Genomic DNA, 18638 nt, shown 5'->3' on the forward strand with positions numbered 1-18638 from the left:
AGGATAAGTTATTGATCAAAAAAGTTATTTTTTTTGCAATTGTGAAGGAAGAGTTTTGTTTAGATTTGTATTTGGAAATTGATCAGTCTGATAAATTCAAAATTGTATTAGATAAATTTTTTGGACTCAAAATTGTGTACGAATAATATTATCATTTAAGTTACGTAAGTAGCATAACCTTTAGACTGTGTATTCTAAATTAAGGTTTGAAACAGTTTTGGGCAAATGCCTGTTGTTTTTACCTGAATTGTATTTGCATTATGAATAAATAAATGAATAAATAAATAAATACTCTACCTTTTGCCGTACAACTGAATTTCAACCCCTCATAAGGTGACTTAGGGTTGTAAATCCAATATTTTAAACGTAAACACCAATTGTGTGGTACATCATTATAAAGGCCTTTTTAAAACAGGAAATATGGCATCTATAAAAATGTTCTATGATATCTGTATCCAAAATGACGACTGATTGAAGTTTTCGTTTTTAAAGAAATGAGGGGTTGTAACTAAAATAATTCAAATATAAACACCCATTGTGTGGTACATCATTTTAAAGGCCTTTTCAAAACAAGAAAGATAACATCAATGAAAATGTTCTATGATTCTTGTATCCGAAATGGCGGCTGATTGAAGATTTGGTTTTTACTTGAAACTTATCAATCAGCCGCCATTTCGGATGCAAGTATCATAGAACATTTTTATTGATGCCATCTTTCTTGTTTTAAAAATACCTTTAAAATGATGCACCACACAATAGGAGTTTACATTAAAAATATTCGAGTTACAACCCCTAAGTCACCCCCTTATGAGGGGTTGAAATTCAGTTGTACGTCAAAAGGTAGAGTATTTGATCAATAACTTATCCTGGAAGTTACTGTATTACATCTACAACAGTCTACAACTTATTGAAGGGTTCCCATACATATGACTCACTCTGTATAACGAGTCAAGTTAATCTATTGATTAATTATTGTAAGCAAAGACCTCTGATCGATTTGAAACAATGAGATATCCATAGATTTAGAATAATTATTATGAATTAGCAAACAAATCTGTAAATGATCTACAGTGTGGGAGAGCCATTGAACATCCACGACGAAACATTAGCACTTCATCAATCTAATCAAAGAAAAATATCATCTTATGGTCTAATTAGAGGTCATTCTCTTATCATATGAACTGGATTTCTCTTGTTTTTGGTCCAATGAAGAATTCTAGGGAGAAATACGGAAGGGAGCTAATAACAAGTCTGAGCTATCTAGTAATGCATTTTTGCACCTGATAAATGCTCATTATACGCCTCTTATTGAATCACTATCTTGATCTGGATAGATGAGCGAGTTCCGGAAAAGCATAAGATATAAAATTGTGTAATAACTGTAATAGTCTAGTACCTAGTCAATAGACGAGTCTGAGTGAATACATCACCATATCACCTTACAAGTTCAGTGAGTGTTTCAAACGATGTTTGTGTTTTGTAGTGAATGCAATTACAAATTTGAAACTTTCGTTTGCTAGTTTGCTACACAACTATCAATCAAGTGAACTGGAAGCTAAAACATCCATATAATGTATTGTAATATAATGCAGTACCATATAATGCAGCATAATGTACTAATGTAGATATTTATCTCGGGCCACTCCCGTGTTTCGGATGGACACGTTAAACCGTCGGTCCCGGCTGCCTAAAAAGCAGTCGTTAGGTCATGTCAGAGGCCCTGATATTGATCAGTTGCGACCTGAAAACTCTGACTCCAAACCTGAGCCAGCCAGGTCACCCGATATTATTATTATTTTAGTGTAATGTAAATGGAAGTAAATTATTATTGATAGCTCGTTGACCTAACAAAGGTTACAGTTTGCCATTGGCCAAGACAAGACACACGCAATGTGCTCAGAGCATTCCAACTACAGCTGGGAGACATGAATGAATAACATCAAAGACTGAAGTACTTGGAAATAACAAAAATAGATAAAACTAAATATATTGGTTCCAATAATATTATTATGTCTTATTCACTCTTATAGTGTGCTGTGTAAACGCGGGAAATAAAAAGGATGATGACGATGGGCCGAACGTTTTATCAATGAGGATTGTAAGAAGTATTTTCTATATAGTTTTACATAGGTTCCGAACTATCCAATAGTGATCTTGAAGTTCACAACTGAAATTAGTGGAGCTAATAAAGTGGTCACCTGAATAGTTTGAATACCGTCACTTATCTAATATGAAAATTATACATCTAGTTCACAGCATGGACAATTACTTCCCAAATATTTATTGAGTGAATGAGTGAGTAAGGAATAAATCCGCTATGAGCTGATTTTGGACTTTTGGACTAAGATATTGACTAGATTAGACTAAGATTTTGGACTAGATCCCTAGAATTCATGTCAGAGTTTCGCCCGATTATGGTTCTAGTTGAGTTAGACGCATTAATTATTTACACACGCACAATTGGCAATTAGATATAATTCTAATAGGAACTTGTCGAATCTCTTATAGGCCCCGTTTCACACATATACGGTTCTTCCGTTCTGCCGGAGACGGATTGACACATGCTTCAGCCGCCTCTCCCCTATAGTGAATACTGATCATCAAGATCATCAATGGAGAGGAGTCAAGTTGTTGTCATGTGGATTATTAATTTCATATTTCTATATTATTTTAGACTTCATATTTTCAATCTATATTCCTGATGATTATGTATAACATTTATACAAACTGGATTAATATTAATGAATGGAACAAACACATATGAGACCATGATAGGTTGAAGTTTAAGAAAATTAAAGCACTTAATGCCTCATCCGTATTGATAAATTGAATTTTCTACTCAAGATCAAGTCTGTCAAAATTTCCCTCATTTATTTACGAATTTGGAATCATCCTATTGATAATGTTAATGTTCAGCAAAATGGAGTCTAGATAATGACGTCATCCCATGAGAGCTTGGACTTGTACAAAACACGTGATTGGTCAACATTAGTGACGTACTAGACCTCTCAGCTGACGTTCGAATTGACATTCACCGTCAATAGAGTGGGAAAAGGTGTTCCAAAGCAGACTGCTCTTACAATACATTAGCTATATATTTAAATATATATAGCTATATATTTTTCTTTGGATTTTGTCCGTAATGTATAATGTCCGTATTTAACCGATTAAATTTTACAAATCATGATAAACAATCCGTTCAACGACTTTTTCACACACTCACTCCAAAAAAATTCTATTCTTACCGACAATTTGCACCTATACCTCAATAGAGCATTAGAGTATATCTCTTAGAGCATTCAGTGTATATTTAATTCCTATATATAACAATTTGTACGGGAAAAGATCATTGAAATACACTATTCCAAAACTTTTTAATTTGCTCCCAATCATCATCCGAGATTACTCCAAGGAAGATATTTTCCAACTTATCATTGTGAATGATTTTCAATTGTGACACTACTGCTTAAATACTTTAGTCTACACTAGATAGAGAAAAATTACTATTTTTTTTCATTTTTTTATAATTACATAAATATTAGGTTTCTGGTAAAATGAATTTTAGTATTTGTGAAACACCGCCGCCTTAGAGTGACTAATTTTTCATAATATATATTAATATATCATATAATTTTTATATACTATATGGATGGATAATTAATGTACAAGACTCCCGATCAAATATTGTATTCTTTGTTTAATATTATCCTTAATTCTAAATAAGATTAATATCTTTTGATTCTTACTTACTATAGAGTATCAAGTATATTTTATTTTAAATTTAATTAAGTTATTGATTTGAAGTTTTTGAGTTTTCCTTTTTTCCAATATCCATTAACCCTGTACCCTATTAATCATCCTTAGACCATCTGATACCTCATACTCCTTTTTAAATTCCGAAACTTCCAGTTTCAGGAAATTTTTTCCTTAGTCTATTGTTAAAGTTAGCATATCATTCTATTTATGTATTCTATTATTTGTAGGAACCTGCTGTAAAATCTTTTAGGTTTAGTGGGACCAATTTTGTAATGCATTTTACTGAATAAAATGATTGATTGATTTTAGTGAATTGTAATACTAGATTTAAAAAATAGTTATTTGTGCAACTAGTGCGCAAAGTGACAGTTTGCTGCACCGAAAGAAACGTTTACGGAATGGCCTCTAGAGTGCAGCCAAGGAACTTTGCTCACGTATTTCATAATAAACTTTTCCTACAGTTACTATTGAATATATAATAAGTGGTTGATAATGGGTAAAATGATGGCTGAAATCCATCAAATGTTTGTGTGTGTGATGCTGTTATTAATAACAACCTTAATTCATTTAAAAATTAATAATCCAATTGAAGTTGAAAATTCTCAGCTAAAGTTCTCATTTTTATTCATTCAAGAATCAGAAAAAATACAGATAGAACAAAAAATTTGCATTCAAAATACATGCCAACAGCTGATTGGGATGGCTGCAAGATAGCTGAACCGAAAAGCGCGCAACCTAGCGGGAAGAATCATACCTAAGTTTGTTTCATCCAGCTAAAAAGTACTGAAACAGGATTCAGAAATTTAGACTTTTGCTCAAATTACCGAGAAAAATGCTCAAAGTTAACTGAAAAATATTTATAAAAATAACACAGACAACAGAGAATATTTATTGTAGTATTCTTGTTTTTTATTATTTTTATTTATATGGATATTGAACAGTAATCATTCAACCTCAAAATTCGAGTTTTATAATGTATATTTGCTACTTTTTTCATTGCTTGCAGTTGAAATAATAATTATCAATAGAAAAGAGCTATTATTTATTATTAAATGATGAGAATTCGTAAATGATGATTATTTAATTATGATTTAGATGAACATTATTCTTGTTTTGGATTTCTAGATTGGGATTTTATCATAAATGTAGGGTAGCCATTGAAATGGTTCTTATCTTAATCTAACCACAGTCATTGTTACCAACTTAATTTTTGTTTTCGTGCACTAATCCTCCATATAACCCACCAACTATTTTGTGTTGCCATGTTGCAAATCTGGAGTACGCTAAGTAATACTTTGCACACTAGAGCGGAAAAGTGATTCTTTGCGTTCTGTAATCAGTGCAGGAATGGTCACTTTTCAAGGTAACTGTAGTAAAATGAAATATATTAAGGATGGGTATAAGTATTGCTACGGTGATGAGATTGAATAATTGAAACCTTAGGAGTTGATAAATAAAACTTTTTTTTCAATTACGGAGACATTCCACAACATCAATACCATGTATGTAAAATGCATGTAAAATCATCAACATAAAAATGAACAACATCAATGCATGTAAAATATGAAAGAATCTTGTTTGAAAAGATTAATGAAGAAGCAAACTCAGAATCTCAGTCAATTCACACAGTATTAAATGCATGTGTTGCCTATGTTTCTAAATATACCTCTTCTAATTTCAAAAGATCAAATAATTAAAAAAAAAACTATCAAATCCCATGAACTATCATAGGTTTAGAGGGCTGTATAGAGGGTGTGATAGGTTTTTTAGAGGGAGCATGAGCTCTCGTAGAAAAATAATAAATACAAATAAGAAATGAAGCAAAATATTCAAGATTCTAAAGGGGGCGTGGAGCAAAAAAGGTTGAGAACTCCTGCCATAAACCATAATGTATTGACAGGAAAAGATTGTTCAGCTGGTGTTTAACTTCAGTTTATGAATGAAAACTGAAAATTCATCACTCTATTCTGTGTTACTGATCTAATGAAGGACTTTGTCAAAGAAACACCTGTCATAAATCACTGATCAGTTTTCGAAATTTCTTCAAATCTTGAAAAACATTATGGCGATTTTTAGAGTCATTATTTATGAGAAGGTAAGAATGAGCAGTGTCCAAAAATGAATAATCTCACTACTCTTTCTCTCTATTATTAATACCTTTCTACTCTAGATTTTACAGCTATGAAACTCTTTCAGATCTACTTTTACTCTCCCAAATTCAATGGTCTAGTAAGGTTACAGATGGAATTAAATAGAGAATGCATTTCTTCAAATGCTAATTAATATATAATTATTATTGAACGAAAATCCTAAATAAATGCTGCAAATCACCCCGAAGATCTCTGCTACTGCAGACATTGACAACAGGGCTAACAGCTAGATGGAAATTCGATGAGAAATACTATCCAAAAATTAGTTGCCAGCCCGGGAATCGAACCCGGTACCTCCCAATTGCTAGTCAGGAATGCTTGCCCTTACACCAAACTGACAATCTCTAGCAGAGAGATAATTATGTATGATAATTACATAAAATGAGCGAAATAAATTGTATAAAATGAGCGCTGCTATCCAGAGATTGTCAGTTTGGTGTAAGGGCAAGCATTCCTGACTAGCAATTGGGAGGTACCGGGTTCGATTCCCGGGCTGGCAACTAATTTTTGGATAGTATTTCTCATCGAATTTCCATCTAGCTGTTAGCCCTGTTGTCAATGTCTGCAGTAGCAGAGATCTTCGGGGTGATTTGCAGCATTTATTTAGGATTTTCGTTCAATAATAATTATATTGTCCAGTAAGGTCCTCTACTATCCCAAGACTCAAGGTTACAAAATGTTTGACACAATAAAATATTGTTACATGGATTTTGGATTGGGAAAATCGTGATAGAGATAGATTGTGATTACATAGATAAGCATACAATATCAAAACTAAAAATTACGGAGTCATTGACAGTTATGAAATGTAACAATTACCTAGTATGCAACACATGTGTTAGGGATATTTTTCATGATGGTAAAAATAGAATAATTCAATAATGAAGCAATTGAACTCACATATAAGTGTAGGGTCCGAGTTCTTCCAAGATAGGTTTGACCCCCTGGTTTAGGAAGTCGTCAGCATTTGTCACGTTATAAACATAAATTCGGATGACAGGATGAACGGGAGGCTTCCTCCATAAGTTGTATACTTGTGAGCCATCTTTCAACGTGATTTGCTGCAATAAAAATAAGAACAATAACTAAAATATATAATATATTTGATATGAGAATAATTATTGAATTCACTCAATTTAATTTCTATGATACATGATTGAATAATACAAACACAATTCATGGAAACATAATTCCGTCCATAGACTCTCGATCCGTATGTGGGGAAAAAATTGATTGGCTTTGAAAAGTGAAATTGGAAAAAAATCAATACATAACTTATAGGGCCTACCTATAGGACCTATCATCCTATAGGCCCTACCTATAGGCCTTATAGCGCCTATCATCATCATCATCATCATCATCATCATATTCTTCTTCTTCTTCTTCTTCTTCTTCTTCTTCTTCCTCGTCTTCTTCTTCTTATTATTATTATTATCATTATTTTTCTTCTTCTTCTTCTTCTTCTTCTTCTTCTTCTTCTCCGGCTTCTTTTTCTCCACCATTTATCATCACCACCACCACCACCATCATTATCATCATCATCATCATCATCACCACCACCACCACCATCATTATCATCATCATCATCATCATCACCATCACCACCATCATCTTGTACTCCCATTCAAGGTTTTGGTTATATTGACTGTTCCACCTCACCACAGCCTTGATTGACTTCTTCAATAATTAATAGTTATATACCATTCAATTAAATTTAGATTTAAGTTTATTGCCTTCTTTTCCAAGCCCTACCTACACCCCTTCTATCTGGTAATGTTAGTTAGTAGTTATGAATGTTCAATGGAATATCACAGTTTACCACTCTTTACCACTCTCTCATTCGTTTGATGAATATTGTGTTTTTTTGGGAATATCTACATTTTGTAATGTGATACGTCTGGTCAAAGCCCTTTGTCCTGTTTAAGGTGTAATCTCTCTAGTGATTTCTCAAGCCGCGCGGGTAGCCACGTGGTTAGAGCCGCCGCAGTTGGAGCACTTAACTTATAAATTCATTAGATTCCACGATTCATTATATATAAGTCGTAAAAGCAATAATAGTAGCCCACACTTCCAGTTCATCTGCCGCCATAAAATTCATACCACATAAAAGTCCAATGAATCATTGACTCTTATGATTTATAGGTTATGCGCGGCTAGATTCGTCGCTAAGGAATTGCACCTTTAGGAACCTAAAGGGGCAGCCATACTTGTGAACTGAATTCGAAGAGAAAATATGAATTAAATGTATTTACTACATCCATTTTTGAAAACAAGGCATTCCAAAAAAATGTATTGATAACTTTCCTTGTTTTTATTGGAAGACATATTACCTCACTCAAATGACATACTTCTAGGATATGATGTAAGTTATTAATTCCTTGAAAAGGAGTGTACGACAAGGCGCTTCAGAAAATATTTCATTTGGAATAGGGCAATAATGAATCATAGTTCGAATGTAGGTGATAGCACCAAAAAGTGGAGCAAATGAAATTATTTGAAGTTGATAATTATTAAAGAGTTTTACTCTGATTACAAAGTTTCTTCCAAAACAGATAAAAATTTTCTTGAAAAAATCGAACAGAAATAAAATTTCTTTGTTGGCAGTCAATTGCGGAAGTGATTCATCTCATTCAATAAATTTTCACCAAACTAAACAGGATTATAGCTTAAACATTTCAAGAAATTAAGGAAATTTTGCATTCAGGAGATCAAGAAGAAATAGTGTAAAAATATTAATAAGAGTGAGAGAATTTCAAAATTTCATGTTTTTGAATGAATAGAATCAGTATTCAATAAATGATATAGTAACACAAATTCATTTCGTAATGCCTGACACATAAAAATTCAATTTTCCAAGGTAATCGTTCGAGAGCTTTTGAGCTTTTTATTTGCTTTACAGATTTCTTCTATGTAAACATTCTTGTATTATTTTCCACACATGGCTTTACTACTCAACTTGAATGTTGGCTAATACTCAAATGCTTGTTGGATAACTCCAAGTTCCTGGACAATATTTTGCTTGGAATTAGCATTGCAAATTGTTTACAGCATATTCTTCAAACATTTCAGATTTCACATAATACGAGTATGTGTCTGTGAACTTTCTGAAGAGTGTCATAAACCTTAAAACCTCCCTTCTTCACACATATTTCCCCCTCATTACCTTACCTCAGTATTTATTACACGCTTTTTTACAAATGAAAGGCAAGAAAGAGCACCAATATAATTGAGCATAGACCGAATGATTGAGTCAATTTTGCTGTTTTCAATCTATAGCAATACTGCCATGCCAGTCAATGATAAAGCTAACATACAAGTATTCATAATTATATAAAAGCGAAATGGCACCGATTCATTCACTCACTCACTCATTCATAATCAACAGAACTAAAAATCTACTGGACCAATTACGTTCACATTTGGCAGGTAGGTAGGTACAGTTCACCTACCAGAGACGCACTAAAAAACGAATTTAGAAAATCCAAAGATAACTCCAAAATCTGTGTTATTCCAGCGTTTTTTTTTGCGTTTCTCAGATTCGTCAAGAAGCTTCTTTGGCAAAAATCTCAAATCTTGTGCACAGGCTCAGCTGAGGTATAAAAATATTGTATTGGAAATGTTTTGAAATAACGCCAAAGATCCGCTCAATATAGGCGGTTTTTGAGCGTTTTGTAGGCTTTTTCAAAAACTTAAATTGAATGATCATGTGCGAATATCCCAAATGTGGTGCAATACCGAAATACTGGACAAATACTCAATGTGTGTAAAAATTTAGAGTAAAATATTTTTGGTTTTCCTAACATTTGCAATCATCTGCAGAAATTGTAGAGAATAAACCTATTAGTGCCAACAGGAAGTCTGTACTGGAGTTATGTTACGTCAAAGTTATCAACTTCGAATAGAATTCATTGCCAAATCATTTTAATGAAAATTGCTAATTAGATTTTATAAATCTTTGAAATATGGTAGTACAGTACTGTATACTTGATGTTATTACATACTGTATTGATAATCTCAAGCTACATTATGGACCTCTGCTCTGAATGACAGTACATACTCGATAATGTTACGTCATTGTTAATTACTTGCCTTGACCTTGACCTTGACTAGTACCACATACAAATAACAGGCTTCAACTTGTACAGGACTACACTGTAAAAAATTTAAAGTAATTTGGTTGGTTCGATGAAAATAAATTGAGAAGCTGTCTAATGAACTGGTAATTACATTGAGTTAATCAGAATCCGAGGCCATCTTCGTATATATTAACTGCAAACAACCACTATGACAATGCAAAATATGTTAATACTTTGACAATTTCACGGAAATTAATTGATAAAAGGGACGAATGTTATTTCCTGGAAAACACCTATGTGTAGTTAAGATTGATACAGAACTGCATAAATGAAGGAATAATTAGAAAATTAAAACTAACACTACTTTATATTTCAATAATAATTGCTTTAAATGACAGAAGCTTAGAATTTTGCGAGAACTGGAAGTTGCTATTATTTCTATAGCAATAAGCTTATCCATCCATACACCACTATGGGTATTTCTAGACCTACACATGAAATACTCTTAGCAAACCTTTTTCAGTCATTGTGATTTTCTAGCTAAGATTAGTTCTTACTGAACACTTTTGAAGGATTCAAGTTCGAGGGCCTTATTGTTTACCAAATTGCTCATTATTTTGTGAATAGATTACAATATTGGCAATTCAATTCTAGCCACAATCAAATGGGTGCTATGTTAGAAATGTATGTCATCCTGATTTTGAAACTGTATCCCGTTTTATAATTAAGGAGCTGGTAGTTGAGTCATTCATTATACAAAATCATTGTTGTTAGTGATGAACCAATCGATTTCAAAAATGCTACTGTACAACTTGAGTTTCATAAGAATGCCTTAAAGTTTCTCTTGAAGAGTAAGAGAGGGAGAGAGTAAGAGAGAGATTGAGAGTGTGAATGAGAGAGATAGAGGGAATTATCCATACATTGGATAATGTGTGAATCAAGTTTAACATTTAATTGCGAAATCAAGAGCAACTTAAGGGAAGAGTACGTGATGGAAAAGTAATCATTGAATAGGACATACACTGCATAGCCCGATTCCTTTTTTTTCCAAAAGTTAATACGAGGGTCATTTTTTCCACCTCCGATTACATATAGTTGTAGAGGGGTGAGACAAGCTAATATATATGTGCTGGCGATATTCACAGAATTGATCAGTGTGTTTCTTCAACAGTGTGTGATCAGTGATCGGCGCACTTGAATAAATATTATATCGTCAATATGTAATAATATATTGTTGTGGCGTTATACAAATAGAGTGACACAGAAACATGGCCACTACAATTGAGTCTCCCGCCAAAAGCGAATTATCAAGCATTATTCATTTTGGATATCTAGATGGATACCTAGAATGATATCTACCTACAATTTTCCTAAGAATGGATCAAATTTTCGAGGAGGATTTTATGAATGTTGTTGAAAATTCAAAGATGCCCATTGAAATGATTTCCGGTATCGTTGTGATCCATGACAACGCGGATCCTCACAGTACTGTTGCAACAGAACGGCTTCTTCAGCAAATCAAATGGGATTTCTCCATTGATGTTTCCGATCACACGCCATACAGACTTGACTTGACGACTTGGCCACTAATAGATTATACCTTTTCCCCAAACCCAAGACATGACTTGGGTCGGTTGGTTTGGTTTGGTTGACTTAGCTTGAGTTGTTTGACTTAGTTTGGAGGCTTCCAAACTGAGGCCCAATTTATTAGCTGACTTATACCACCCTTGTTGATTCTCAATAGCATCCCTATTCCCTATAATATCCACTATCCCTAATTCTTATATACTATAATTGAAGGCGTTTGAAAATGTAATTACAATCACTGTGAATGTTATACAGGATCAAATTACATGCGGTTTGTGGGTTTGAACCAAAACTGAACTAAGGTAAGCGGATATTCAAGAGAAACTACATAGAAAATTATACATAGCATACAATACTTGCATGAGGAAAACTTGTAGAGAATTTAATCAGCTTCAATTGTATATAAAATGGTGATGTGATCATGTTGCAAGGACATTATGATTCAGTTTCCGAGACTGAGCAGAAAAACTAAAATTTCAAGCCTATAATACATAATTCCATTGTAAATTTGAGAGTTGAGTCAACTTTTGACGTTTTATTTTAAGATCTCACTCTTTATTCTTGGTGAGTGAATTATAAAGGTCGTAACCGAATCTAAAACTATATGCTGGCTTAAGCATGTAAACTAAATAAATACAGATCAACAATATAGTTAACCAATTAATGACATTTTCAAAATATAAACTGATTGGTTGGAGAATGAGATGAAATTCCAATTATATCTTGTATTACAATATTATGTTGTATCTAGCCTACATGAATATTGTAAACGAAGTTTGAAGTATCCCTTCATGGAAAAATATGGATATGGAAGAATATCCTTTCCATCAACATAATAGATGATGATGATGATAAGTAGATTTAAAGTTTCAGGTGAGTTGCGAGTTGTGTTGTGAGTGATTTTGCAGCTGATTGCTTCAAGCAGACAGCAGACAGATTCAACGGGAGAACTGCTACTGTGCTCATCTTACCTGTACGATTCTGCTGCGAGAACAACCCTCTCTGGAGTCATTTTATGTATTAAAATCGTCTATCGGGTTACCACAATTGAAATTTCTCAGATAAGTAACAATATTTTCAGGAATCTCATCATACACGTCAAACTATGAAGTGAGATTGAAGCAGCCAACTTGCATGGAATGTCGTCGAATGGTTTCTTCAAACTTGAACAACCAACAGTCGGAAGTGAGAATCTGGTTTTTCGAATGTGGCATGTCGTTCTCTCTGTAAACCTGTATCCAATACGGTTGGATTTTGTAGAGCCTGAGGCCTAAGGGAGAGACTAGAAATAATTTATTTGCTACTCTAGGCTGGAGTTTCCTCGTGTTGTGTAATTAGTTTATCTAAGGTATTCAGTCTAGGTCTTTGGAACAATTTTTATAACTAGTATGGAGCTTTTCTATTATTGCATGGAATTTTGCTCATTTTTAAAGAACGCCACTATTTGTAAGCGCAAATTAATAAGAGGGAGAAGGAGAATTATATGATCACCACTAAAGTGAAACGTGAATATTTGAAACTATTTCCTATTCATGAAAATTCGGTATAATTAATATTTTGAGCTTAGCCTGTAGTTTTCTCCTAATGTGGGTTAAGTGGAAGAGGGGGCTCTCATTACAACTTATAGATGAGTTATAATATAACAATAATTATAGGCATTTACGTTTACATCTATCTCTCTATTTGAGGGTTGAGTGTAAGAGAGGGCCGACTGCGCCCTAACTTCGCCCTCCTAGTTATAAAATAAAGGCAGTCATTCTATCCTATTATATGGCCAATGTACGAGTAAATTAATGAATACATAAGTAAATGGTTGTTTATACTCACATTATCTATAACGAGGTTCACCCAACTTGTGAAGAATAATGTTACAAGTACTCCGAATAACAGAAGAACTAGAGCAATGATTATCACGAACCCTGAAAACAGATAACAATGTTGGATGAGTAATTTAACATGATAACAGTGTTTGACTATTATTTCTTACCACTAATTTGATAGAAATTGAATAGAAATTAGAGGTAGAAGAAGAAATAGAAGAGAAGGAGGAAAACAAAATTAAAAATAAGAAAAAAGACGAAAAAGCAGAAGAAGGAGGATCAGGAGAAGAAAGAAGTAGAGGAAGAGGGGAGGATTATAAGGAGGAGTTATCATTATCCACTGTACATATTAATATCAAGAGGTATAATAAAATGAATCAAAACATGCCATTCTTATAGAAGGAACAATAAAGAACAATAATCTTCTATATTCTGTGAAAAATATGCATATCTATATATATTTGCGTTTTCTCAGTTTTATCAAGAGCAAATGAAAAATACCAATGTTTAAATTTTTAGCTAGATTCTTGAAATTTTGTGTTGGAAGGGCTTCAACTGGTGATTGAATCAAGCCTAAAAATCTATGACTATTAGATTTGACGGAAGGAAGCAAGCTCAAACGAAGAATGCATGCGGGTGAAGTGATTCAGCTGTTCTTATCTCTGGATGATTCAACCGGTAGTCCAGGGAGTGGAACCCCCTAGTTAGACGAATGAGGCGAGAGAAGCGAGCCTGTCGGTTAGTACATCCATAAACACTACCATATAATGGAGTACAGCTTGAGAAGTTGTGTAATCGTTAATCCATTCTTCAATAGACTATTACTAGCTTGAAGGATATTCCAACACTTTATAATTTTATAGCATTAGAATATTGAGGAAGAAGTTGAAAATTGTGAGTTTGGTTAGAAAAAGTTGTAAATTTTATCATTTTGTTCAATGGTTTGGAAATTGGATTGAATAGGATGAAATTCAGAAGCAGGATAGATTTGAAACTCTGATATCATTCTTGAACTAGAAAATCTCTCATCAAATTCAATCAAATCAAAAGGACATTCAGCGTCATATTGAACAGGAAATTGAGATCAAAATACTCACACAGTAGGCGATACATAATTCATATTGTATTTCTCCAGACAGTTTAAAGTCAGTTTGATCAATTTGACATTGCTTCAGTCTACTGGATTGGAATACAGCGATATTTTGGTCTAGTGCAAACGGCTCAATGAATAAAATTGATTAGTATGAAACCGAAGATTCTGTTTAAAAAATCGTTGCAACGCTCCCAAGAGAAAGTGAACAAGACTGTGACTGACTGTGAGAGGAGGGGTAGGAGGGAGAATTACGAGAGGAATGTCAGGTGACATAATAATAATAATTATTGTCCAGAGACCATGGACTTACAACACATTGATAATGTTAAAGTAATGTGTCATCTTCAATTCATCATCATTTCTGAATCACCTGTCAGAATCTCGCGAAATTCATGTTCAAGTCAATATTTCATCATCAGTTTCATCATCTCAAAGCTGTAAAGTAATTTATATAGGACTCATCATTATTTGAAACTGAATGCAGTAACTGTTCAACTTGCATTACACATTCACGTCGGTTCAAATAGGTTGGCTTGAAATGTATTGTCCTAGCAACGTCCAGTTCAACGCATACTTCAACATTGTGCAGTTTAGAAGTGATGCCAAATTTTAATGAGTGCTCCTAGCGGTAGTCTTCCAACTTGCAACATGAATGCAATAAACCATTTTGAAACTAGCAAGAAGTTATACTATAATGGAATAAGACCATATTGAACTTGAAAAAAATTCCATCATTCGAGTTTGAAATAAGTCCATATGAGACTTGCCAGATGTTCCATTATTCCAAAATGAAATATGTTTATTGTACACATAAAACTTGCAAGAAATTAATAATTCCAAAACAAGTCAATATGAAGCAGGAGAAGACGGAAAAAAAGGAAGCGAAAAGGAAGAATAAATTCTCGTTTCAAGAATATAAAATAAATTTGTTTCGGTCTGGGAATGATTGTAAAATAGCCTCTCCTAGACTGTATCATGCAGCTAGGACACCAATACTTGATGAAATGAAGAACACTTGAAATTAAGAATACGACAACCACCATCAATTGATGACAGGTTTCTGAAATGCCTGCTTTATAGTGGAATATTAATTATCAAGATTGTAGTATAATATACTATAGTCATATTATGATGATACAATACTATTTATTTTGAGAAGTTGATTATATGTTCACATGTTTGCATACTGTTATTAGTTTTTGGCCAATACCAGTATTTCTATTTTATTGCAAAATTAAAAACACACTTATCAATCAATTATTCGACGAGATAAATAACGTGATAAGACTGTCTATGTGGTGGCAAAAAGAAACATATTCTAAATATCACGGACTGATTCTGTCTGCTAAGAATTCTTGCATACGGTAAGGTATGATCGAATGTCAGTCATTACTATACGTCTACATTGTAATGTAAGCTCCAGCCTACCGATAGCATTTTCAACTATACATGTAGGCCTATTCAACTGTTATCAAAAGGATACTTATAAGGCCTACTTTAGCCTACTCAAGTGTGACAGTAGAATCGACATCAGCATGCAGTTGGGAGAAAGATGATCTGTAGTGAAGTTGAAGTAGGTAACGTTTTAAGAAGTAAGAAAACATTTTTGTAAGACTTGTCAAGTGAAAAAAGTAGACTACAGTGAGAATCAATATGAAATGTCAGCATCCTTCATAAATAACATCAATGCTACCTATTCGACTAATGCTGACAGTTTGAATTGAATCCACACTAGTAATCAGGCTGTTTTTGCAGCAACTGATTGATACAGGAGCTATTAGCTATTAGCTATAAGTCTAACTCAAGTGTACCAGAATTCGGCTCAGAAAATAACTGGTATTGGCTGAAATAGTATATTTCGCACCTAGAGCAGAAAATGAGATTTTTCCAGCTCGAAATCGGTTTTCAAGTCCGAGGCCGTAGGCCGAGGACTAGAAAAGATTGAGAGCTGGAAAAACATTTTTGCCCGTGGTGCGAACGATATTTTTCGCCACACTACAGGTATTGCTGACAAAATAAATAAAGAATACAAAAAAAAGAATACTCGTTAAGCTATCGTACCTATCTCTTGATTTTAGTGGTAGAAGATTTGCAGTCAGGATTTCAGATTCTTTTAAAATTTCACTTGGAATACCACAGTCATCTTCAAGCATTTTTGAAAATTCGGAATGCACTAATCAACAATAAATAATTGAATAAAACTGGTTGCGAAGCGAATTAGTTTGATTCGAAACTGGAACTGAAATCATGGCGACTTCAGCACTGAGGATGAAAGTGGACACTCGCCCGATCTAGCGGATGACTTATTAACTACTTCCATGAGCGGCTGGAAAGAGACAACTTTCTGGGCTAGACCGGAAAAGAAACCCTTTTCTGACGTCGTCTGCAAACAAGGTCTTTCAGATCTACGTAGGGACTGGAAAACAGCTGCTTTCTGTGCAGTGTGGCGAAAAAATGATAACCAGTAATTGCTGGACGAAGAAATTTTTTTCTGTTCGTAAATTTCTTTGCATAAAAACTTTGCACATGGCAAAGAAGGAGGAGGGTCCAAACCATTTATTTGAAAGTAGAACTTTAATATTTAACAAAAAGTCTTCAAAACATTTATTTCCAAGTACAGTAAAAGTTCATAAAGAAAGTTACAGCTGGAAGTAATAGTTACTTCCTCTAGGAAATTGGAGAGAGTTCTTCCATGATAGTGTATTATAGTGGTTCAATAATTTGGAACATTGATTGTTCAAATGAAAAATCATTGTGTTATCGACTTTATGACTGACAGAATTTCTTGAATTCTATATCAGCAAATCGGAGGAAATTAAGTGGATTAACATGAACACCATTCAGATAATGACAAAATTGAACTCAGGCTTAGGCTCAGCATGACAAATGAAATGCCTCACATTTTTGCCAGTTTGTTTACCTGGCCAACTAACACTAGAAGTTCTTCTACATCAACACAAATTTATAATGCAGGAAAATGCATTCCATATAATCTTTGATATTTTCTTTAATAAAAATTGAAATAATAAAATCCACTTAATTACAACCATTCTATTGAATAGTTTTTCCTTTGACTTCAATAAGCATAAAAATAGGATGAAATGTGTACATACTATTATTCCACTGGACCGTAACCGCAGTTTCTATTGTTCCAAAGCTTTTAAATTATTATTTTAAAGATTTTCTACTCAGGAATTGATACAATGAAGAACATTTATATAACTGGAGTGTTTGAACAAAAAATGTTTTACTGGGTTATTGAAGGTTTCATTTTCCATGCTTTGAATAAAATTGTTTGGTTTGCCAGTTGGTTGAATATGATTTCAATACAATACTGGAGTTCTAAATAGATCATGTGTAGATTTTTCCTCAATTTGAATAGAAATTACAGATTCCATTCTCACATAAAATTGTTCAGAAATCTCAATAACAAGTTTTTCCTCCATGAATTAATTACAATTGGTGATTGATTGAAGGAGGATCAGAAAATCGATCATTACTCTGCGTGATTAATAAATCCTCTAGGCTTATGTTGTTCTTTAGTGAAATTCACGTCGTACTGTCAGCATTGGCTGAATTAGAAGTGTTGTAGTTATTAATAAGGAATGCTTGCTGACAGTTAAAGTGAATCTTGACTGCAGTCGGTTACTACCACTAGGTAACAGACACAGCAAGGTTATAAGTTATTTGTTTCTTGTATTATTTGTCAGTACAGTGGACTCACAACTAACAATATTGATTGTGATTGACCTGATCTCCTTGACCTTGCAATGCCCTTCTTGCTTTAGATGATCTTACATACATGGATTGATTATTCTGTATATCTTTCATATTAATTCCTTACAGCTTCCATATTTAAATGCAGGTGTCTCTGTGTTTCTACTGACTCTTCTAATTAGTTAGCCAATCTCTCGTTGAAAGATTGCTACTGTACCGTATTAAAAATAACCGTATTGAAAATTACATTCTTCTAGTGGCGAATCTAGTTTTTCAAGGACCATTTTTTATAAAAGACATGACTAAAATATGGTACTTCCAATCGTCGAATTTTGTTCTAGTTAGAATTGTGTTCCAAGTAAGATTTATTTAGGCCAACAAATTGTTCTTGAAAAAGTTGAGAAAACGTCAATCACAGGCGTTATTTGAGGAGGTTTGT

The 18638-nt window shown here is 33.4% G+C and overlaps 1 protein-coding gene across 2 annotated transcripts in view; it reads right to left on the minus strand.

The window, feature by feature from the left end:
• LOC111047159 (scavenger receptor class B member 1) overlaps positions 1–18638 on the minus strand; it is a 146737-nt gene that overhangs the window by 30157 nt on the left and 97942 nt on the right. For both annotated transcript variants that reach the window (XM_022332836.2, XM_022332833.2), the window contains exons 3-4: positions 13397–13488; positions 6807–6967 (exon numbers count right to left, since the gene is read on the minus strand). In XM_022332836.2, coding sequence (XP_022188528.1) covers positions 6807–6967; positions 13397–13488 — 253 coding nt within the window. The remainder of the gene's footprint in view (positions 1–6806; positions 6968–13396; positions 13489–18638) is intronic.

The sequence above is a fragment of the Nilaparvata lugens genome, chromosome X (assembly GCF_014356525.2).
Source record: "Nilaparvata lugens isolate BPH chromosome X, ASM1435652v1, whole genome shotgun sequence".
Classification (NCBI taxonomy): domain Eukaryota; kingdom Metazoa; phylum Arthropoda; class Insecta; order Hemiptera; family Delphacidae; genus Nilaparvata; species Nilaparvata lugens.